Source organism: Corvus cornix, chromosome 1A (assembly GCF_000738735.6).
Source record: "Corvus cornix cornix isolate S_Up_H32 chromosome 1A, ASM73873v5, whole genome shotgun sequence".
Classification (NCBI taxonomy): domain Eukaryota; kingdom Metazoa; phylum Chordata; class Aves; order Passeriformes; family Corvidae; genus Corvus; species Corvus cornix.
This window is the reverse complement of record NC_047057.1, coordinates 44,225,422-44,250,382: the sequence shown is the minus strand read 5'-3', so window position 1 is coordinate 44,250,382 and position 24,961 is coordinate 44,225,422. Positions and strand designations below refer to the sequence as shown.

The 24,961-nt window shown below is 40.7% G+C and overlaps 1 protein-coding gene across 1 annotated transcript in view; it reads right to left on the bottom strand.

Annotated features, from left to right (window-relative positions):
- PLXNC1 (plexin C1) overlaps positions 1-24,371 on the bottom strand; it is a 70,940-nt gene extending 46,569 nt beyond the window's left edge. The window contains exons 1-7 of the mRNA XM_010410946.3: positions 23,491-24,371; positions 13,658-13,780; positions 12,188-12,322; positions 10,083-10,183; positions 4,835-4,949; positions 3,684-3,828; positions 247-316 (exon numbers count right to left, since the gene is read on the bottom strand). Coding sequence (XP_010409248.2) covers positions 247-316; positions 3,684-3,828; positions 4,835-4,949; positions 10,083-10,183; positions 12,188-12,322; positions 13,658-13,780; positions 23,491-24,204 — 1,403 coding nt within the window. The 5' untranslated portion in view covers positions 24,205-24,371. The remainder of the gene's footprint in view (positions 1-246; positions 317-3,683; positions 3,829-4,834; positions 4,950-10,082; positions 10,184-12,187; positions 12,323-13,657; positions 13,781-23,490) is intronic.
- Between the last annotated feature and the right edge of the window lie 590 nt (positions 24,372-24,961).

Below are 24,961 nucleotides of genomic sequence, written 5' to 3'. Positions count from 1 at the left end.
CTACAGTTAGTTTCCAGGGTCCCATTAAATAAGAGAGTCATCAGAAGAAGTAGCTTTTTAAGGGGGAAAAAAAAAGAGAAGGAGGAAGAAGTGGGCCAAGAAAACGGATCTGCCTATCTTTAGTGAAATGTAGTTCCTTGATAAATACAAAAAAAAAAAAAAAAAAAAAAGATGAATGACTTCAGTCACTTTCCCACACACACACATCAACCCCACAATGAACTTTAAGAAGAACCAGGCTCTTACTTTTTCAACTGAAATGTTTGTGTGATATTCCAAGAGCTTGAGGACAATGACGCTTCGAGAACTAGACAATCTGGAAAAATGTACATGTTAGGTATATGCTGGATATTACAAGAAATAACTGTTTAAAAATAATTTGAGTTGAAAACTCAAACGAGCTGTTATGTACTTGGTATGCACCTTCTCTCATACATCCACTCACACTTTTGACTGATAAAAATAACCAGATTTTGTCTTTCCACAGCACTCGTCAGCTGAGTTATGCCAAGGCTTTATACACACATTAATTAAGCTTGATGCCACCACCACATGACAAATAAAAGCAATGTTATTGTCAGGATACAGATAAGGAAATGCTACCATGAAATAGGGATGTAAAATCATCTCTCAAAAAGCACACAGTGATATGTACTGTGGTATAGCCAGACCCCCAATTCAAGTCTTCTAACACAACAGACTGTTCTAATGCAAGAGACCCCACCATACCATACTTCTCTCTCTTTCTGTCTCACAGACTTGGTTTCAGAGTCTCCTTTTGTAATCTATGCAGTAGCAATTTTCATCCTATTTAAATCTTTTATGATTGCATGAGTCAATTTGCCATTATTTCAGCTAGCAATTACTATACCAACAATTCACTGGCAGCTGCGGTATGAAAGAGTATCTTCTCTTATGAGCAGAATACCACATCGAACAGTAGAATTAGATATATACCACTTAAGCCATGGTCTCTTTCATCTGTGTGCCTGCAGATGTGCAGTCTGTGAAATGAATGGCTGCCTAAGATCAAATGAAACCCATGTTTGCAGACTTCTCTGACTTCTCTATGCTAGAAAGTAGCTAGCTTTTTAATCCAGGAAAGTTACACAGATTTTAAGTATATCTGTCTTGCAAAGGTAGAGAAACCTTTGTCTTTATCACAGGCTGGCTTGTTCAGATGAAAGCCAGCTTTGGCTACATCTACATGGTTAAATCAGAGATATCTCCTACCTCCACATGGCAGCATGGCCCTTGGGTGCTCACTGCAAAGGTCACCTGAACTGCCTGTTAGAAACAGCCCTTGGGACTGACCATTTGTATGATCAAACACCTTAATAAATGGATAGCAAAGAGTCTGACTTTAATGGTATTTTATTGTTTAAAGATGTGGATGACTACAGACAGACATTCTGAAATCCTTCATCAACCACTTATTTGCATCTCCAGAAATCTACTTATCTGCAGAAATCTGACATGTTGACACACAACTGCCTAAATCACTTGCCTACATGTCTCAAGCCATGAACTACAGAAAAAGTAAAATACTCCTAGTATTTTACTAGGAGTAGTAAGTAAAAGTAAGGAATTTATCTCCTTCTGGCAGAGCTTGTCTTTTCTTTTAAGCTTGTATAAATACTTTAAAAACAACACTGTCAAATATGCTTTCCTGGTTCTGTCTGTGTTGGAATTAATGGAACCTATTATTTTCTATATGGTCTGGGCTGACCTTTTAAAATGCATTAGACTGCACTGAATAGCAGGTATTTTCAAAATGTTTTTTCCAGGAAATGATATCTAAAGGACTTTTGCAAGTGCATCCTCTTGTGGAACTGAGGTCACTTTAGAGGAGATACCACAAATAGTCAGTGTTACTTCACTCTTGAATTATCCACTAAGACACTGCAGCTCATAGGAGCAGGTGAGTGGCAGGAATACCGGCAGGCACAAGCCAACCTCACAGCCTTCTGGTTTACACTGTCAAAGGGCTCATTTCTGGCACAAAGCACAGGCAAGGTGAGATGGCTTCCATAACACTGTTCTCTGAAAACCTGCTAATGGAGTTAAGAGAAAGCTTTAGTCTGTGAAGACACAGAAGCAAACAATATACTCCATAATTACATGAAAACATGGCTTTTGGGACTGGGTCAATAAAGGACATTTCCCTCTTAAAAATCCACCAATAGTGTTTACTAAAGACAGCTTAATAGATCAAAATACTCATGGATATCACTCCAGCTGTCACCTTCTAGTGACAGTCCTTCCTCCTCAATTACCAGCGCTGGACTGGAACTTGACACAACACTTCTATGATGCTGGAGGAGTTTTTCCCATACAGCCTCCTCAGATCAAAATATTCCAAGGAACTTCCTTCAGGGGCAAGGGTCCCTGAGAGAGAGAGCTCTTTGTAGCACTAAGCTCTTCAGAACAACAGGTCCTTGAAAATACTTGGTAACATTTAATTCCTCTTCCTACACAAAGGTTTTATATGAGAATCAGATTCTCATAATTTGGGCTATGTTATCAAGGAAGAGATAGAGGCAAGGCATTTATCTGAACTATCTGTTTCCTCTTCAGGTCACTTAAGAACATGTGGTATCCCTTGTGTTTGCTATCTGTTTTTTAGTTTAGATTAGAACTCTCTCATTCTAACATAAACAGCTTTAAGAAGTTATAAGGCCAATCTCTATTAAAAAAGTTTTGTGCTTCTATACAGACTCTTGAAGAAATGCAAAGGGGATGTTTCCCTGCTATTAGTCAAATAAGACTCCACTGTGAAGGATTATGATCTGATTCTTGAGACCAAAGCCTAAAGAACAGCTCAAAAGTCTAGACATTCAGTAATTTACCACCTCATTCTAGAACTTGTAGCTGTCCATTAGATACACAAACCAGATCACAAGCATCACACATCCAATACAAACTGCTCAGGTATCTAACTCTGAGAACCATTGATGAACAAAGTAGTATAAGAATTATTGCAAAATGATTCAACCAATAATTCAGAAGGAGGAATGAAATCAAGTCAAAAGTATGTACCCATCAAATTGCCCCTGAACCATGCATTTTTCTGCTAATCCTCTACATTGGACAATCACTTTCTCACAGTGTCTCAGGCTGCAACAGTTAATTAAATGTTAAGATTATTTATTGTACAGACATTCATAATTAGATTCTCCTTTTATTTATGCCACTACAGTTTCTTGCAAAAACAAATTCTGTTTGCAGATTAGAGAAGAGTTAAGATGGGTTAATTTGTCAAGGCAAAGCACTAGACCAACATTGCTTCCATTGCTCCAGCCAGCTTGGAGTGCCTGCATTAATGCAGTCCCTGCATTAATCTTAAGCTTCCTTAGACAGTTATTAATGACACCATGTAAATAAATATTCTGCTAATGCTAAAGCACTGCAGTGCCACAGGGTCAACTGAAGAAGCTGCTTCCAGCCACAGGGTAATGTGTGTTAGTACTTCTGCAAAGGATTCCATATTAACAGAACTTTAATCACCAAGAACAGTGTGAGTATACTCAAATCATGTGACAAAATATGAATTATTTTTCTTCAATGAAATTTAACAAAAAGCACTATGTACTTTCACACTCACTAGGCGTGTATTTATGTAGTACTCCCCAGTATTAAAGGACAGTGAATAAGCATTAAATACATATAATAGTAAAACATACCATTATCAGTTATCATCGGAGTGGTTAGATTGCAGAAACAGGATGAGTTTTTCAGCACTACATTTTCATAAAATGTTTCAACAGCTGTTACAATTTTTATCATACAGAAAGTAAGGATTTTGCTTACATTTGCAGTCACAACAACCTATAAAACAATAAAAACAAGAATACAACAGGGGGTTTTTGTTATACTTGCTAAGTCATCACTTTGTCGTTACAGAAAATGACAAACTATGAAATGCACAAAGCGAAAATTTTTGTGGTGGAAGCAGACAATTCACTAGGTAAACTCTCAAAGGAGAGTGACTTTCCCAGCTGAAGAAGCAATACAGGAAGAATTCTGAAAGTAACAGCATTGCTTACTTCCACAAATTAAATGGATCTGTACAGTATGTTAGCAAGTAATCTTAAATAGTTCTGGATTTTAAAACTAGAATTTTGCTGTGAGTGTTATATGCTGCTATATTCCCTTAAAAATATTTAAGTAAGAATGTACAGATCTTCACAGAGAGATCGTTTGCATCCATAACCAAAGGGCACTTAATTATGGAACAGAACTTATATTGTAATGAATTATCCTTTGTTTCTGGCTGAGACTGCTTTACAAATATGATTGCATTAGTGTATTCAATCAGGAAATCAGAAACAATAGCGTGCAGATTAAGAGGCCAGTCACAATAGTTGATAATCAAATATGCAAGGCTGTGTATGCTGTGAACAGATAGAGAGTAAAGACTAATATCAAGCACTTACAAATTTGCGTTAGCATATGTGTCCCAGTGAATGTTTTCTAACTTGTTACAAAGCTCAGGACTTCCATACTGCACTTGATATATAGTTACTGGGAATATTAAAATAGCTGATACAGTGATACAATGGAAACATCGCCTTTGTCAGCATAGTGAATATTTGAATTTTTGACTTAACATCATGAAGTATAGCTTCAGGATAAGTTTCATAGGAGAGGAAGAGAACATCTATCTAATTCACACATTCAACTTACTGAGACTTCCAAGATATTTGCCAATTGTTGGGGTAAGAGGAACTAATATATGGAACATGGTGACAAAAGAAGGTAAGCTGCAATAAGCAACAACATCACACATTTTAGGTCACAATAAACAAACACACATAAAACTGGGTGTACATACCTGATATTTGGCAGGGAAACTTAGCAGGATTTTCAGATCTTTATCAGGTGCATGTGAAATGTTATACCAACCATTTATGCTGTTTGAATGTGTACAATTTTCTTTTAATGTGCACCTAAAAGTATACATAAAATTATACTAGCCTCCTTCTCGTGCCTTTGACTTCAGACACTGTACTTCAACTTATTTAAAGTTATTGATTTTTTACAGGAACATTATTGATTTTTTTTTTACAGGAATATGGTTATAACTACAAAAAGCTTCAGGAAAACAATCAGTAAAATCTTCTGCTTATCAAAATAAATTACAATGCATTGATATATGCTCGAGGGTCTTGTTTAAGTCAATGGGACTCAAGCAAGTACTAGAAGCTTGGCCATTTACAGTGGAATTGGTAGCCTGGGATGGAATTCATCATCCCCAACTTGATTGCTTCACTGTACAGCTCTAGATCCGATCCCCCCACTGACCCCCAACCCCACTCTGCACTCTCTGGGGGAGAAATACGTTCTTTAGGGTACAATTTCCCTACCCTGTTTTAGACATGGATACAAAAATGACATGAACCACACTATAAAACTGCTTGTTCTCTCCAGAGGGTGTAAGAAGAGATAGGAGTGAAGCTCAAATGCAGAGCTATACTACGAATGTACATAGTTGAGGAGATGCATCCTCTTCCCTGATCTCCTTTGTCATCCACTGATATCAATGGTGATCCTTCCCTTTTTTGTCAGTGCACTTGATTGAAAATACCAGATTTGAAAAGGTTCAAAATAGATTTCTCTGTCTTCAAGCATAAAATCCACTTCAGAATTAGGATAGCTCAAAGTAAATATGAATGTTAGAGATGCCAAATTGTAGGAAACAAACTGTGCAACAGAAAATTAAGGAAGAATGAGGAAACACTAGGCTATATAAGTACTACAAAGATTACACATATTAAAAACATGTTATAAGAAAAAGACAACATAGGCATACAAATTAGATGGACAATCAGCAAGTTTGAAAGGTGAATCCTTAAAATTCTGTCTGCTGTCAACAGTTAATGAACAATTCATAGATTAACTCCAAGTAATTTCGTATAGTTAGCAATTAAAGACAAGTAAGTGTTAATTGAATATATCTTAATATTTTAATACTATGATTGAATATTTATAAATAAATGTAACATTTGATAGTTTTAATCCTACTTTTCTACCAAATGTAGAAGCATGTATAGCTTCAATCATATGAACAGTGACATCTGCCTTAATGAGCCGTTCCTTCACTAAAAAGCAGAAATGAGTTCACAGTTCCAAAGTATGGGCCTTTTTTATGAAGAGCTCACTGTAAAAACATATTTCACAAACAATGTGTTTTCTCCCCAGAATTAATAACATGTTCAACAAAAATATCCACCACACTCCAAAATGCCCAAAATAACCCCACAAACCTTAGAAACCATAAAGTCATCTTCTCTGCAGATCAAGATGTTGGCAATTGGAATGCAGTTAAGCACAAGGTCACTTCCTTTGTGGTCTAACTCAGGAAACTGAGTTCCTGCTGCACAAGAACCTGGTGGGGCTTTGCATCTGAATACATTCAGGTCATAATGATACTGTAATAAATTGGGACTATATATGCCTGATATATTTCAAACTAGGACAAATTACAGTCTCATTTATCTCTCTCTTCACCCTACTGAGATCACAAAGGTTCATTAGCACCACAGTTTTAGAGCCACAGAAGATGGGATCCATCATCAACAGAAGTGCATAAACCATATTCTCAGATACATATAGGTAGGTAATTTGCACTGGCAACAAAGAAAGACAGAACAAAGACATTCTACATTTTCTGACAGGGTGAGGATTGTAACAGTAAAGATGCAAGGCAACACACCTGCAGTACTTGGCACTAAATAAGTGTATGCATTTCAGTGATGCTAATATTGAAATATTAATATCAAGCTGAATATTTACAACTGTCTCAGGAAGAAGTTACTTGCTTTCTTTCACTGCCTGAGGAACACCAGCAGTGAACCTGTTTCCCTCATTTGCAAGATTTGAAGAATCTGAGAGTTTAACAGCAAAATCAGTAATGCCACCCAGGACTCAGGGTTGTGCTTGTCTTTATGTGAGGGAAAAATGCATCTTTTGTTGCTCTAAAAGCTGACCTTTAACACTCACACAGTGTGCTGTGGAGAACAGTCATTTTCACAGGAAGCAGTCACATCTGATGCCTCTCAGCATAAATTCTCAAAATTGCCCTGCACCAACCAAGATAATTCCACTCACCTAAAAATGAAATTATTCTGTAATACCACTATTTTTAGAAAATTGAAATTGATTGCAAGTACTTTGAATGAACATAACAGATAAATATTATTTGTGAACCACATGATTCTGAAAATTAACATACTGACTCAGACAACTAAGTTTGGCTTTCTTGGAAAGGTGAACTGGACCCTATACAAGTATGCAGGTATAAAGTATGAAACCCTTGGATCAGATTTCAGACATGCATAGATATGTGTACAGAGAAAAGCAGAGTCAAGATTTTTTTTTTAATATCCCACAGCAAACTAGTTCTTTATACTACTAAAGATTTCTCTACACAATTGGAACTGAGTTCCTCTTATTTCACTATGATAACACAATACTTATGTGTACTGGTTCATTTGTATTTACCTAAGTCTCTGCTTCACTAATCTTGTGATAACTACAGATCCTAACACATCTGCCTTCTCTGTCCTGCTAAAGCATACTGATTTCCCCATGGAATGAGAACATACTTTCAGACAAAGTTTTGGCTTCCTTCTTTCTCCAACATCCCAACCCCTGAATGAAGTCCACAGATGTCCCACATGTTGACTACATCCAAAAGTAAGTCTGGTCATGTTAGATTACATATTGTGATGTTTCCACATGGAAATGCATGTAAAACATCAATACCTTGTACTGGAATTGTATTTCAGCATAATTCAGGTAAATCTGATTCATCTACAGAAAATCTATAAACATTAGGAGAAATTACACAATGCTAGGACTAACTGGTTTGAATAATTGCAAGTGAAAAGGAGAATTAATATATTCGTCCCTATGGAAGAAAGGGTAGAAATAGGAAGAGTAGAAATATTTTGTTTCATTTTGTTTTCACTTGCAATGAGATGCACACATTTTTTCAATAAAGGACTGGATTTTAATCCACACTGTCCTTAATATGAAGCACTAGCAGTGCTAGTAAATTTTACATAAAACTGGAGTGTGTATTTTACAGAAGATTTATTTCCCTGTAAAAGTAGAAAACATATAATTGATCTCAAAATTATTATGGAATATATTGCTTTAGTGGACACATATGGACTTTGACTAAAATACTGGCTAAAAATGTCTTCCTCTTTTCCTAAAGTTTCACTCAGAGGTCTCTCTTCACAAAACCAAATATTTAATGACATTAAGTATTTAACAGTAAAAAATTATATGGGTGTTGAACAGGATTCCTATTATAGCCATTTATTTTTTCTCCAAAAGAGTAAATTATTTCTGTTTCAATCAGACGGAAACTTTCAGTGGTTCCCCTCATAAGCAGGGGATTTACTGAGTAATAAGAGTTACTCACAATCTCTTTATAAGGTAACTAAAAGCCTGAAAAGCTTAGCACTGTAACACACACAGTTTCTAACAAGGGAGCAAAAGAGAATTGGAAGAAAACACATTACAGAATAAATACCTACTCTCTTCCAATAACTACCTTTGCAAACATAAAGTAGCAAATCTTCAGCAAAATCACGTTATCACCAAATGGATAACAAACTAAAACGGGTAGTATTAACCTTCTAAAAGAAGGCTACTAGTGGAATTCCTCAAAAATCCATCTTATAGGCACTTTTGTTTAAGGTTTTAATCACTGGAAAATTGGCATAAAAGAAGATTTACACTGTTGACATCTGCTGATGATACAGAGTTGGGAACATTAACATGCAAAGGAAGATAAGAATATCACACAGGAAAACTTGGATAACCTTGAAATGGAATGACATTTAAAAGCATGAAGTACAAGAACATGCACCTACAGCAATAAAAATCTCACAACCCGTATGTGTTATAGACTGGAAACTCATCAGTTGGAAAGACAACAAAGAAAGAGAAGGACCTGGGGGCATTATTTGATCATGGATGATTGTGGCCCATCAATGTGATGCTGTCACGAAAAAGACGTTTGTGATGCCAGAACACACTAAGGTCCTTCCTGGACAGACTGATTAAACAACATTAAGAAAGACAGCTTAAATCTCTTCTGGAACACTTTGAGAGTCCAGGCCATTCTTATTTTAAAAGGATGCATAAATTTCACAGAAGGATTGCTGGAGTGGAGGTAAGAAAGGAGTGTCTTATGTGAGAGGACCTTAATGAAGTTCACTGTTAAGGCACACCAAAATGAAAGCAAAGAGAGAGACTGCTTTCACAAAAACACTGAAGAGGTAAGTGTGAGGAAGTGGGGGGGGGGGGGGGGAACCTATTCAGTCAAAGGTGATGCGAACACCAGAACAAATAACCTGTCCATAAACATATACAATGAAAATGAGCAGACATATTTTTACCAGCAAAAAATGAGACTGCCAGGAAGCTGCACAACCAGGGCAGGAAGGACAAAAAGCCTATCTAAATTTAGGATGGTCCTTTGCAAGTTTTTAGTTTTACTTTATGTGGTTGCTTGCCAAGACTAGGCCTGATGACCCAGGAATTTCTCCAGTACAGGCCACAGATGTAAAATAGCTTTCAAACCTCTTTCAAAGTAAGTCAAAATTAATGATTCAAATGTGCGAATGAAGTATTTAGAAAGAAATTCTCCTCTGGCCTAAGCCAAAGTCAGTGGTTCCAAAGAAAGGAACTATCAATACTAAGCACTCTTTTCTCGTTCTCATATACAAGATGCTCCCAGCCATTACGACATTTCAAGCAAAAGTATACAATTTCATCTCTCAATCTGGAAAGCAAAAGTATGTCTTCTAAAAGCAAAATTATTTGCTATTCGTGGCCCAACATATATTTTATGGGTAGATCTCAAAAATCTACGGGTTACGTAGTCTTTCAAAGGTGCTGAGTTCCCTCTCACATGACAAGAAAGTGTCTCACATTTATGGCTATGACTTATTCCATAAAAATCCAGTAGATACAATATTGATGCTGAATAGACCCAAGCCAGTCAAAATGTACACTGACTAATAATGCTCTTTTATATGACAGTCTAAAATACTAAAAGATACCTTCGATTCAAAGAACACCACCCACAGTAGGGATCCTTTGCAGATAAGCATTCTTGCTCAGAAGCAAATCTACCGCAATTTGCAACTGGTATTCTTCTCACCTGAAACCAAAGAATGCAGTAACACATTGAATTAATATAGCCTCCATAAACAGGGAAGTTGAAGGTTACCATTAAAAATCTGACAGCAACCAAGCACAATCCCTCTGGGGAAGTCTCCTTATGGATTCCCCTCTGCCAGAAGACCTTTGGATAGAAATATGCAGCCTATTTTGCACACACTGTATTTTGCCATCAGATAATGAAACACCTCTGACAATAACAATTTGGTTCTACTACTCAAAGGCCAGCATGGGCAGATTAATGCAAGAAAGACTGATCAGCATAGTGAATTACAGATAATAATAGAAAGGAGGTATATTTTACAAATAATGCTCTGCTTAGCAGAACACCATTTTCCTCTCCTCAGAACTGAGATATTTAAATGATTGATGAAGGTGCATCCAAAAATGCATGCGCATAACAAAATGCATCTGTGTTTGCATCACCATGTCAGGTTACTGCATGTGCACACTAGAACAAACGCATGCAACTGCTTAACATGCATGAAAATGCCATTTCAGTAAGTAAATGTAGATAATTGTGGCTATATTATATGTGTCTATACTTGTACATTCAGCTTGAATATCCTAGCCAGCCATTTTCAGAAAAGGAAAGGAAAAAGAAAAAGAGAAAGCTGATTACAAATACTGAATACAGATACAAATAATGTTATTAATAACAATGTGAATTAATGATCTTAGTAAGAAAAACTAATTTAAACCATTTTTTTACAAATTTGCAAGAATTAGTTCCTATATCTTGTCAAGAGAAACAAGGATACACTGCTTCCTGCAAAATTATATTTACTGTTATTCCATCCATATATCGTGAAATTAAATTTATCTCAAGGTCTGTGAGAAAATCAGTTCAGTCAAAATAACCAGTCAAAATCCTAGATGACTATCAAGTTAAAAAGGACAGTGTAGAAGCCTTTTTTCAGCTCCAAGAGATGATCAGAGAAGTGCATTTATTCCTAAAAGCTGTTCCTCTGTAACAACTTGGATTTTACCAAAGCTAAAGAGAATTCAAGTCTTACTTTGAATATTTATGTACACTTTTGACTGAGATTTTGATTCCTTCCATATTTGTGGTAGATGTATTATATCAGTCAGGGGTTCTCCTACCAATTTGCCCCCACTCTAAAACAGCAGGCTAAAACACTATGTTCACTGCCGGAAAAGTGATTTTATTGTAAGTGAAGGTAATTAAGTGCTGGGTGAAATCCTGTCCAGCTAAGATGGACAGCAAGTCCTTAAGCTTTCAATGCCATCTTTCCCACTGCTGGTGAGACGAAGGGATTTTCTGATTGCTGCTCAGTAGCCCTGCTGCAGGGTGTGCTGCAACAACTGCACAGGCTCCTGGGAGCCACTCTCTGCTTGACGTGCAGCTCTCAACCACTGCTGAACTCCTTGGCCTCACTATGCACACACATTGCTCAGTTCTCATTGTCCTTTTGTTTTGTTCTTTTGAAGTCTATGCCTAACTGAAGACAATGGGAATTTTATCACTGATTACAGCTTTATCACTGATTGCATCAGAACTAAGGCTTCAAAGCCGTCTCTTAAATTAAGAGATTTCTTCGCTTTAGAAACTCCTTAATTGACTGGCAAACCCTGACCTACCAACACCTGATTGCTTTGTCTCCAAAGAGTGTACAATGTTTCTGCTATCTCTAAGATTGATTCTGCATGATCTGCATTTTCCTGCCTCCATGAAAAACAGAAAGAAACATTTTCTTGGCAGAATGGCATAAAACAAGCATGGGATTAAGGGTATTGCTGGATCATAGCAACACTGGGCAGCACCATGACAGTAGAAGCTCTTCCAAGCTCTGCAGGAGTGCAGCCCACACTTAGACAAGATATCAGATGTAAAGTTGGTAACTGCAGTTTGGATATTAAAGGTCTAATTCTGACACAAACCAATGCTTCACTTATAAAGTGGTAGAAATCCTTAAAGCAGTAGTTTACATGAATTTATTATTTTATTAAATATTGTACTTACCTTATTTGCAGAGGACAGATAGATGTAGTTATTATTCACTGGATCAAGTCGAAGTTTGGGGAAAATGGAAGTTTCTTCCTCAATTTCATATAAAACCTCTGGGCAATTGGATTTCATATCCTCATTAAGAATAGCCTAAAACATGCATAATTAAATTATTCTCAAGTTCTTTTATTGATCAGTCAACATCTTAAACAAAAGCCTAATTTCAGTTACACCAAAGCTTCTGAGATGAATTACTGTGCCATGATTCAATTCACCTTCTGCACTGGTTGTCACACTGGAGAAGGATGAAGGAAAAGACCATCAGAACAGAATTTCAACAAAGTCCATGCCAGACACATCTAGCACTGAATTTGGCAATGGTTTAGCATATGAAACATGCCTTCCACCAAGCCTGTTCCTGACTGATTCAGAAACTGAACGTGGAAAAGATGCCTATATCCCAAAGTCACAACCTGTTACTCCTATGAATGGAGAAGAAAGTATTAGCCTTCAGAAAACAAGCTAACATTCAGACACCCATAAGGTAAAAAGGAATTTACACAAATTTCTTTGTGGCTTCTCTAAGTATACACCTGTGATGGTATTTCTTTTTCTTACCTTGCCCAACTCTACTGTTTTCCACCACCCTTTGCACAGAATTCAAGGGAACGAGAGACCACAGAAAATTCATTTTCTAAATCAATAAGCACACCAACATTGGTTTTTCATGACTAAACAAGGGAGATGTGTTCACGGTCTCCGCTGTGTTAAGGAGACACGGAAGACTTCAATTTCATTTTTCATTATCAAAAGCAAAATGAAATCAAATGGACAAAAGCTTTTCAAGGTCTCTACTACACTCCTCTCCAAATGTCTGCTTAATGAAGACAAAGAATGAGAGTCATCCTTTGCAGTGTAGACAGGAAATGCACATTCTTGCAAAACCCAGAAAAAATTAAAGCATAAAAGACATTTGACTGGATGGTTGAAATGTTTGATAATGAGATAAGACAACTTTCACTTTCAAGCGATGGATTTAAATTAGCATAGGTCAACTATTCAGAAGCTAAGGCAAAACGAATCTTGATTTTTCTCTCTAATGGACAGCTATTCACATCACACAGATAGGCTAACAAACAAACAAACACGATTCCAAAATCTAACAATATTTAATATTTCTACTGAAAATTCAAAGCAAGGAGGGAAACAAGGCAAAATAACTGAGAACTCCACAGTCTGTAAATTAATACTGTGGGCATTAGTGTTTTGATGAAACGTTTACTTGAATTTTAGGCAGGGTACATAATTGCTTTTGAAAGTTATCTTGCTCTCCAAAGGACCATACAGCAGTTGTTTCTCAAACAAAAACCAGGGATTCAGGGGATCATATTTGTTTGTAATACCCTGAATAAACCAGGAAACATTTACCCACTTGAATACAGCAGTGGCTGGTGGAGAAGGGAAGGAGTGCCACACTTGGCTTACCTTCAGTAACTGTCCATCATCTGTTCCCAAAAACAGAACTATACGATTCAAAACAACTGTGCCATAAACAGCCACTAATCCAGAGTGAATCAAGGTAGGTAATTTCTTGATTGATTGTGGCTCCTGAAAATCAGATATAAGAAAAACGTATTAAAAAATCATTCACCTATAGTCCAAAACTTTGAGAAAAAGAAGAATCCTTGGAAAGATTCTCAGAGAACCCAACTTGAGACAATACTTTAAGTAACATTCCAGTTCTGACACAGTTTAAGAGCAACACATTATTGAAAATTACACATGAAACTAGTTTTTTATATATGACAACTGGTCATATCTGTGACAAAGATTATATCTGCTGCAGTTAAATCACTGACTTCAGTGGGACACAGACTTGGCCTAGCAGCAGTAAGTTACTTTGTAATAGAATTTCTCTTTTTTGGGACGTAATATCCTGGGGTTATTCTGAATTTCCAGTTCTTCTCAATTAAGCCATGCTTCGCCATCACCTGAAGGCTAAAGATACACTCAGAAACCACTTTTAAAGGCATGCAAACATTCTGGACAAAGGAGACACTTCAAACAAACTGTGTCTGTGTGTATAAAAACGCAAACCTTCATCCTCCTTGACACTAGAGGAAGTAGAGACTTGTGTATTACATAAACATAAAATGAGATAAAGCAATATAAAGTTCATGTCCCAGAGAACATAAATGTAGCTGTGTGAACTTTAAAATTAACATATTACCCTCAATTCTCCACCCCACCTGGAGGAAATTAAGTAGCGAACACATGCAAGCAGCTCATGAGAAAAAAACATAATGCAGGAAATCCCTGTATCTTGTGGAATGAAAAACCAAACCAAATAACTCCAACTGCAGATGATCGAGTGCTGAAAGGAAATCTCTATGTGTGAGAACAGGACCATTTACCAGGGGAACTCCCTAGAAGCCCAGGTGTCTCCTTAGTAAGCAGTAACTGAAGTTTTGAAGTCCTCTAACTGCTTGAAGTCAACCTCTGTGGCAGACATTGCCAAAGGTGTGATCCCACCTGCTCTCCAAATGGGTCCAAGCCCAGCCAAGCTTTACCTCCCCTTCCCTGTATCAGTATAATGTTTTCCAGTGAGCTTAGTTAAGGCAATGATGTGCCTAGAAAATGCTCTGTAAATCTACCTACCTACCTCTTCATTTGAGTCATGCTCCTCATCATATGAACATGTGGCTGCATACACACCAGTGCTGGCACAAAGGAGTGGCCGGCATGGCGAGGTAGGGGACAAGAGCTCAGGTAAAACCAGGCCCTTGGGAACAGGTCCTGTAGGTTAGCTTACAAAGTCCAGAATTTCAGCCTCAAGGATGGATTCCTAAACCTACAGAAACCCTCGGAGTGTAAGAGCCTATTTCACTTTAATGCACAAAACGAAGTGTGAGATTGGACCATCAAAACTGATATTTAGAAGAAAGGTGAAGGCATTTCTCAAAGTTATGAAGTGAACCCGTAACACAGTAACAGCTGGATTCAACTCTCTTGCATGCTATGATGCTGGCTTAACCCCAAAGAGTCTTTCCACTAGGAATATTCTTTTTTTCTGAACTGCAATCCTAAGTCAATTAAAATGACTCTTCAGTCATCTGAATTATTTTAATTAGCTTGAAAGAACAGCCACTTGGAGTAAAATAAGACTTGATTAACTTTCATATTTAAAGTCACTATTTCTTTTTTCATGCAGCAAGAAGAAGACACAGGAACTGTCACGCACTGGCACAGAACTTCAGTAAAACTCACTTGGCCATGAGAATCCAGTACCCTAGAGGTCTGTGTTAGACAGGGGAGAGGGGAAGGGTGTGATTGCAAGCATTTTAAGGTGGAAAAAGTTAACTCACTTTATTAATAGATCAGAAGGTAACAAAACTCCAAAACTAGTGCACTCAATGAGTCTTCACTTAGGTTAGGGAGGGAAGAAGTGGAGCTTCCATGCTTTTATTTCCACCAAAATTAGGAATAGTTCTTCTGCAGTGCACCATGTAGTAGCGTAAGAGAGACAAGCTACCCTAGGTTCCTCGCTGACTCTGTACAACAAGATCACAGAAAAGAGGAGTACTCACCTGGTTTCTGAAAAGCTTTGCTGCCAGATTTTATTTTGACCCACATACTAATAAAATAACCAGTGTCATATCAGTGCATCCTCCTCATCTGACTGAAGAACCAATACTGACAAGTGTGGAAGTCTCCTCCCCTCCCTCTGCTTGCTAGAGGGAGGGTCAACGCGACATTGAGCTAATACGGATAAGAAGAGGGGGAATTCAGATGGTGGACAGTCACAACAAAAATTGCCTTCTCTCTTTTGCAACCTATTTCTCCAGTTTGCCCATTCCCTCCAGGGTGCAGCTGCTGCTTTCACCCTTCTGTCACCCCTTCTCCACATTCTTTTTTGTTTTTAACAAGCCGTTTTACCTCTTCCACTGTGACTAATGGGATTACAGCACTGTAGGGCCTTTCCAAGCTGCTTCTTTCACAGTTAAATCCATTCTTAAAAATGCATTTACAGTCTAAACTTCCTTTATACTTCAAGAGTCATTCATCTCCATGGTCATCTGTTTGTCTATCCTGTAACATTTTCAGGTGCATACAAAACCAAGAAAAGCAAAAGAAAAGACAATACCACTCTATAAGACCTGTCTTTTTTAAATTCTTCAGTTCCATCCTCTGTTCTATTCTAGTCCCTCTACAGTCTACAGTCGTTTGGTTATTGGCATGAAAGGTATTTCTACTAGTTTTCTATTTGGCATTTAATTTTCAAATGTATCTCCATATGACTCCAGCTGCAGCAACCATATTCACACTTCTACTTTCTGTCCTGATTTCCTTCTGATTATTTTACATTACGTGCCTCAGAGGAAAGGGCAGCATTTTTAGTTCACGCAGCACTCATCATATTGCAGCTGTCCAAAAAGCAAAAATAAAGGGTTTGAGCATCAGAGTGAAAGAACAGATGCAGCTATACAAAAGGACACAAGATTTGTAAGTAGTGTATAGCAACAGTCAACACTGAAACAATAGATGTTTTGCCTGGGGGAAAACTTCTGGAACCTCATTCTTCTTTCTTAACTTCATCATCCTTTAACCACCTCCATCAATTTTCACTATGTCAGAGGTTAACAAATATTGGGGCACATAGCGAGCCTTTATTAGGGCTAAGGAATGAGGAGATGAAGTGTTCCAAAATTTTATTTCCGAGGAGCTTTTTAATTTGTGCATTGCTCAGCAGTGTTAGGTGGACAAGCCTGTCCAGGCAAGCAGACTGCAAAAAAATCAAGGATGACCAGAAGATCAGAGGGTCTTCAGAGAGACCCTGCAGAGGCAAATCCTGAGGCTCATGTTGCAAGGCAGGAAGAACAGTCAGAGGCTATGCTTGAGCAAGATGCTGACGGAGACTCCTGAGATGGGGAAGCTAGAAACTTGTGACTTCTCGAAGCAGAGCAGAAACAGTCCTTATCTGCCCTCAGATCTAAGTTCACAGAAGTGGTAGTGTCCTAATAACCAGTGCGAGAGAACAAGTTCCATTAAGGAAGGCTTTGAACTCAACTGAGCTTGAACAGAGTGTTAGCAGAGAGCAAAAGGAAGTGGTGGGTGACCTTGAGGGATGAAGGCACACACTTGTTAAACAGGCATGCTCTTACAATAGGTTGGGGCTTTTTTTAGGGGACCCTACCCATTACATCGCAGAGAGACTGGCAGTAATTTTCCATTCCTTGGACCACTACCCACTGTTGCACATCCATGTGGACACCAAAGACATGGCCTAGTGCAGATCAGGACTACAAAACTCTGGGAGCAAAGTGAATAAGATGGGACCCCACACTTTGTTAACCTATGGGGTCAGCTACAAGTGATGCTCTTCTGGATCTGCTACTCAAAAACAAGGAAGAACTGACTGGAGATGTGATAATCAGAGTAGAGAGCTGGAGACCAGGCTTTAGTGTGTTCAGGGGAATGGTCAGTGGAATCCCGAGAGTCAGCTTTGAAGGGAAGTAGAGCTCAAGTAAGCTAGCAGGTCTTTCAGGACAATCTTCTTCGAGCACAAACTCAGGAAAACAAGCAGACATATCACAAGATGGCCTCTAGCTAAGCAGGTAAGTCATGATTGAACTACACTGCAGAACAACAGCATAAAAGAAGTGGAAGCAGGACTAAGGAGGAATTGCCTGGACACACAGGAACGGTGTTAGGAAAACCCAAGCTTACCTGGTTTTGAAACTGGCAAGGTATGTTATGGGCAATAAGAAGAGCTTCCACTACTATGCAAGCAATAAAAGAATGAACAATGAAAATGCACACCAACTGCTGAATAGCTCAGGAGATTACTGACAGCGGATGCAGACATGGCTCTGGACTTCACCAGCAACATCTTGTGGTCCTTTGTACACAGACAGTTCAAGAAGGAGAGAAACTAGCAGTACTTGAAGAGGATGAAGCCAGAGATCTCTTAAGAAATCTCAGCTTTAGAAGTTTTAGGGAAGACAGATGGGATCTGTAGGAAGATGCTGAGAGACTGTCTGATGAAGGTGAAAGGTTATTCTCTCATATTTCAAAAGGTGTGGAGATCAGGTGAAGTCTCCAACTAAACAAAGACAAATACTGCACCCATCTTCCAAAAAAACTCAGGGAACTACACATTGGTTGGTCTCACTTTTTTCCCTGGGAGGATCATGGAGAAAATCCTCTTTGAAACCATTTCTGGACACAAGAGACGAACAAAGTGACTGGGAAAAGCCAACATAAATTTACCAAGGATAAATCATGCCTGACCAATCTGAAGAATTTATAAGACTTGTAGATGTGGCGCTTAGGGACATGTTTTTGTGGTGGACTTGGCAGTGCTGGGTTAACAGCTTGATTTGACGACCTTAAAGGTCTTTTCCAAAACTGGGCTGGTTCAGTCTACAGAAGAGACAGTTTCAGAGGGACCAAAGAAACAAAGCCAGGCTCTTGACAGAGGTGTATACAAGGTAACAAGAAATAATGCCACAAACTGAAACAGTGGAGTTCTAGTGAACAGGAGATGAAAAAGCATCACTATGAGGGCAATCAAGCAGAACACGTTGTCCAGAGAGGTTGTGCAGTCCCCATCCCTGGAGTGTGAGAGTTGACAAGTCTTCCATAGCTTACTTCCCACACTAAACAAGGATGAACTGAAAACTCACTGTACCAGACAGAAATACTCACTTCAAAAACGTTAGCTCTAGAAACCCATCAAACATCAGGTGCAATACTAGCAGTCTGTAATACACAGGAGATTGACTTTACTACTAGAAAATTAATTACAGGATCAATTTTGATACAAAATTATATTTAGAAGTCTGTAATTCTTTCCTTAAATAAAAGACCATGAATCATTCTGGAATAAGTTACCACACAAATTCAAATGTCGTTCCCACAAATTAAAGGCCGTAACTAAACTGATGTGACTCTGTTGACTTCAAAATCTCCTTTCAGTAGAGCTTACACCAGCTAGGATTTGTCCTAGGATTCCAAACTATGTTTGATAAATTAAGAGACGTATACCAACCTTTATATGTATCAACCACTGAAAAATGAAAAAGTTCAAAAAACAGACGGTTACAAGTCTTGCATTAAATAATAGATGAAAATCCAACCAAGATAGCTTATCTTTTAGTAACTATCACAACTACTTATCCTTTTCACATCATAAAATAAACACCTTAATACAAACTACAGCAATTCTTTCTCTTACAGGCATATGCCTAACAATTTTTTTTGGATTTTCTACCTGAAAAACTGTGAATCCTTGAATCTCCCTGAATCCTTTTCTTCTCAGGCAACTTTTTTAATGGCAAAACTAACTTCCAGATTTGCCATTATCGTGGTTAGGTAACACTCTACATCTCTCTCCTGTTGATGTTCTCCAGTTTGAACACTCTTCCTACTCATCTGCTTGGATGTGATTCACAACATCCTGGCTTCTCTGTGAGAGACCAGAGATCCTTGTAGGTCCTGTTCTGTCACAGAGCAACAGAAGAAAAGCCTTTCTTTCACTAGCTCCTGCAGCAAGTTTGTGACAAATTCCAGCACTCCTCCTGTGTTTGTAAGTACTCAGTCAGGTTTCTGAAAAGAAATTGAGAATGAGATCTGGCAAATTCACATTTATTAACTAAGGAAATTGTGAAGAAGATGCACTTATGTATATGCAGGCTATGCTGCAGAGTCCAGTAACACATATACCCTGGCAGTGCATATAAGTAGATATATTCAAAACTAAGAGACGTGTGGATCAAACAAAAAAAAGATGAATATAAAATTGCAAAATGTTTTCAGAGTAGTTTTATCTAAAATACCACTTGCCTCTTACTAGACCGGGATCCTGTCTCTTGGAACCCAGTAGTGCCTATGTCCTGAATAAACACATCCAAGTAAAACAAACCTCTTTGTGCACACCACTGCACAAAACAAAAATGGACTTAGCTAGTTCTCATAAGGACCAATTCCACAGAATTTGCAGCAGTCACATACTTTTTGATAAAGTTGCTAAGCAAGGATCTTAGAAATTACCAATTTTCAATGACAGACTCTATTCCAGCATTAAATCTTAATGCAAATATGAACTTTGGTCTAAGAGGCAAAGCAAAACTAAAGAGATTAGACACCTACAGTGAGTTCCTACAGGATGCAGAGCAATTTGGTTCCAATCCAGTGAAGTACTCAAGTACATGCTTTACTTTAAATGCATGGGCATTTAAAGATGGATGGAAATACTCATATATGCCTAATGTTAAATATGTCATTAAGTGCTTTACTGGGTTAGGGCCAGAAAGCTCTGTACCTTACAGGAATGAGCTCAGAGTACACCATGTAGCAATGGCATAATAGGGAATTCAGGGCCACAAATACCCTGGGCTCTTGCAGTGTCCTATTGAGAAAATCAATGTGAGTGGAGAGGGGTAAGAGGATGTCTTGCCTAAAAGTAATCAGAATAATAACAGAAGGATTACAAGATCAGAAGGAAAACAAACTGCCACTACTCCCTAACATATATGCTTACTATAAATTGTATTCCTACAGTGAAAAAATCCCTGTATTTTCAATTCCTACATAAACTGACAGTCCATGTCTGGGATTCACGTACCTCATCACATTCACACCTGAGCTCCTGCATACACTCCAGTGTATGCAGCAGAGAAGACTAAGACCTGCAGCACCCTACAACACATGGCACCTGCAATGCAAAAGCCAGACTGACATTCAGCACAGTCCACTCACCACAAGCACCAGAGAGGCCTTGCACTTCAAGCGCCCATAATGCTGCAACACATTCCTTTGCTCAAGACCAACACTGTCTTTAAAAGACTGGACTTTAAAGCACGTGTTAAGTACCACTGTTTGCCGCCATTCCTACACATTGTAGTACAACGTACTCCTGACAGCTCTGTGCTACGAGGCACTCCTTTCTGGCCAGAGCCACTGCTAAGATTGCACACACTGCTGCAAGCTGCACACTGATGGACGTGCCACACTCCATCTTCCTGTCAGCTCTGAAGCCCATGTGTTTCTGAGTCCAAGAACAGCATATTTCATGACTGCAGGGACTCCCATACTTTGGTGAGAGACGGTAGAAGGATCTGGTCTAAAACAACCCAGAAGCAGCAGCATATGGGCCTGTCATCTCCAAACGTACTCTGCAATAGCCTAGCCTAACCTTCTGTAGTATAAAAAAGTATTAAAGCTGAACTACATGCATTTATTTCTATGTTTATACACCATAAGCATGTATAATTAGCTTTAAAAGGAGAGCTAATTAGCCATGTAATGTTATAAGCCATATTACTTCACAGGACCCACATGTCCTGCTATCTCACAAAATATTAAAATACCACTTTTCTCTCAGTGGTAAACTGCATTTCCTGTGCCAAAATATCACGATCAATAACATCATCATAGTTTGGGACATAAGGTTAAGTAAGCAAACCTTATAAAGATTGTTACAGTTGAGATTCTTCAGCATTGTATCCAAATATAATCTAAATTTCCAGGAGGGATGAGCCTTTTGGGACATGAAAGTAACTCTGGAGTCACAGGAGTCTGATCTGAATCAGACCAATCCTGAAACAAGTGGATCATTGATTTTTCATATTCAGGCCCTGAGAGGCAAAGGGGACAGGGAATTGCCCTGTCCGCAGAAATATGTGCCTCACCTTATCTGCGTTATGTTACTCTAAGAGATCCATGAGGCTCTTCTGAAATTTCTTGCATGAGGTTTTGTCAAGTCTTTAGAAAGGATCTACTGCCCAGGGAGCTTTCTTTTTCTGTTTTGTTTAGCAGGCTCAGAAAGCACTTCTCTAAGAAACTTCATGAGTAATTAGGAATAAACAATGCAAACTGAAATTCCAAAAACAAATAGGTATTTTGGGATCAGAATGAGACTTCAAATTCATTCAGGAAGTTTGCCTTGTGGGAGCACAGAAATCACACAGTAAGCTAGCACTGGAAATCAAAGGATTGGCTCTGGCTCCGTAGTGAGTTTCACTATTTACTTCAGCACAGTTGTCTCACCCACATATGGGGTTCTCATTCACAACCACGTCCTCTAACACTGGCAATAGTCTCACAGCTCAGTAGGGAGAGGAGCTGACTGAATCACACGTGCCCTCTGGTAGTCTGTGTTTGGAAAAATCTCAGCACTGCACTCCGCTATGAGTTAGATTTGGAAAGCCAAGGAGTGACAGTAAATCTACTACACTTCTTTCAAGGAATTTCCAAGAAACTCCTATCATAACACATCAAGGATTCAGAAGTTTAGCCGCAAACTCCCTGGATGGTGAGGGAACTGTGAAATGCTTAGGGCTTGCTTAATGATCCCCTTTGATCCTCCTTGATACTTTTCAGTGGTCCTTTTGCCACAGCTCTGGAAAGTCTTCTGAGTGTAACTTAACAGCATGGACAGGCCTTGCAAAAGCACCTTCTTCATATGAATGACATTTTTACCTCCCTGAATATAATTTTTAGATAATTTCTTTACTACTGAGGCCACAGAAAAGCCAGTAGCCTTGCCTATCCCACCCTCCATGTGCCCAGCTCACCCTGAAAAGGAAGAGAGAGTGTTACTGAAGTAGGTGACCAGGGGAACTCCATGGGATACCACTGTCTGTGAAAATGTAACCACTGCAACAACAAAGAGATATCACCTATTGTTGTCTGCTGCACACAAGGGTTTGGGGAGGTGGCTGTGAGAACCCTCCCAAGCAAGGCCAACCCTGAGAGGCTTGGGAAATACCTACCACTGAACAAGCAACCATAGATAACTAGTGAGTGACAGAGATAACAGTGCACACAGCCCAATGCACAGAGTCAATCTGACAGGTTTTTTTTCATTTCTGATGTAGCTGCAATGACATGAGATGTGAATGCACAGAATAAGGTAGGAGATGCTTTATCTAGGCTGTATGGAAAATAAAATGAAATACGACTTATCTTAGGCAGAAAAGGACACATCGAGAGAGAAGCCTAAGACTCAGGCCTGACCCAGGATGCCCTCACTTGTTCCCTCAGACGTGTCTTTCCCAACAGGTAGTGGGAAGTATACCAGGATTGGTAAGGCATCAGCTTTTTAGAAACAGAAAGAGCTGGAGAAATCACTAGGGTTGGCAGAGCCTGGGCTGATGTGCAAAGCCTGGTGTGGCTCTGAAGTTTCCCCGCAAAGTTCATGTGCCTCCAGGTCAGGGACACCCCATGAGTCATGCACAAAGACACCAGCCACAACAATAACAGCGTCAACAAGTGCTTTCAGGATGAAAGCTTAGCAAAACGATGCCCAGACTTACACAGCTCTTCCCGTTCATATTGAAGTGCGTGGATGCACAGGCTTGTTCCTTCATCTCCTCCATCCCAAAGATGCAGACGGCGGTGGTGTTCCAGGCTTTGGCGCTGTGGCTGTGGCGGAAAACACCCACCCACCAGCCCCGCTCACCCTGGCGGACAAGGCTAGAGGAAATAATGAGGCTCCTGCACCCGCAGTCCAAATAGACGTGCCCTTGCAAAGTAAGACCACTCTCTGAAGAGCGCAGCTGGCGCAGGACAGCCATGCTGGGTGGCTCCGTGTTATTACCCAACCTGGCCTTCAACGTGTAGTAGGGAAAGAAAAGGTGATCCCCCCACTGGAGCGCGTCAACAAAATGCAAAGGCTCCTCCCTGCGTTTGATGATGCCCAGCTCCTCCTCGGACTTCAGGTTGACCATTCTGCGCACCGTGATGACGGTCTCCTTGTCCGACTTCGAGGGCTCGCAATGCAGGTGGTTTGTATCAGCGCTGGTTGAGTAGGTGGCCGCCACGGCCAGGTACCAGGCGCCGGCCTGCTGGAAGACGACGCCGGCGGTGGAGCCGTCGGGCAGGCAACTGACCACCTCGCTTTGGTTCAAGCGCTGCCGGTAGGACGGCTGCTCCCACACCTGGCAGGCGCCGCCATCCTGGGTCCAGCCGGTCAGCAGGACGCCCACCCCGCCGGCCTCCTCGTAGTACAGCAGCAGGTTGCTCCGCATGCCGGGGGGCTCCCCGCAGCCCTGCCCCGCCGCCGGCACCACGCGGCGGCGGGGCCGCAGCTCGGGCCGCAGCTCGTAGAGGCAGCTGCCGCCCGCCACCAGCACGGCGCCGCCGCTCACCTCGATGTTGTCGATGGGGGCCCCCGGCAGCTCGAAGCTCTGGGGTCCGGCGGCGCCCGCCAGCGCCGCCAGCAGGGGCAGCGCCCAGCTGAGGGCGGGCGGCGGCGCCGCCATGGGCGCGGGCTCGGCTCGGCGCTGCGGGGCGCCTCAGGCGGCGGCGGGCGGCGGGCGCTGCTGCGCCATGGTGCGCGGAGGGGCCGGGCGCGCTGCCGCCGCTGCCGCCGCCGCCGCCGCTTCTCCCTGCGCCGCGGCCGGGCTGCGCGGGCGGGGAGTTCCTCTTTCGGGGCGGGGAGGAGGGGGTGCCTGCACGGGAGAGGTGGGGCGGGCTCCTCCGGGAGGGCTGCCGAGCCACCTCGCCGCCGTGCGCCGCCGCTCCCCCTCCGCCCCCCGGCCCCGCCGGCCCGCCTCGCCGCGGACGGTGGGCGGCGGCGGCGCCGCGGGAGCCCACCTCGGCCGCCGGGCTGCGGTGGGCCGGGGGCGGCGGCGGCCGCCTCGCAGCGGTGTGGCGGGACGCGGAGGGGAGCGAGACCCACCTCGCCCGGCGACGCTCAGTACCCGGTCCCGCACGGAGACTCCTCCGGGGCACGGGGCAGGGAACCCCCCCCGGGGCAGGGCGGCCCCCGTGCGCCCGCTTTGC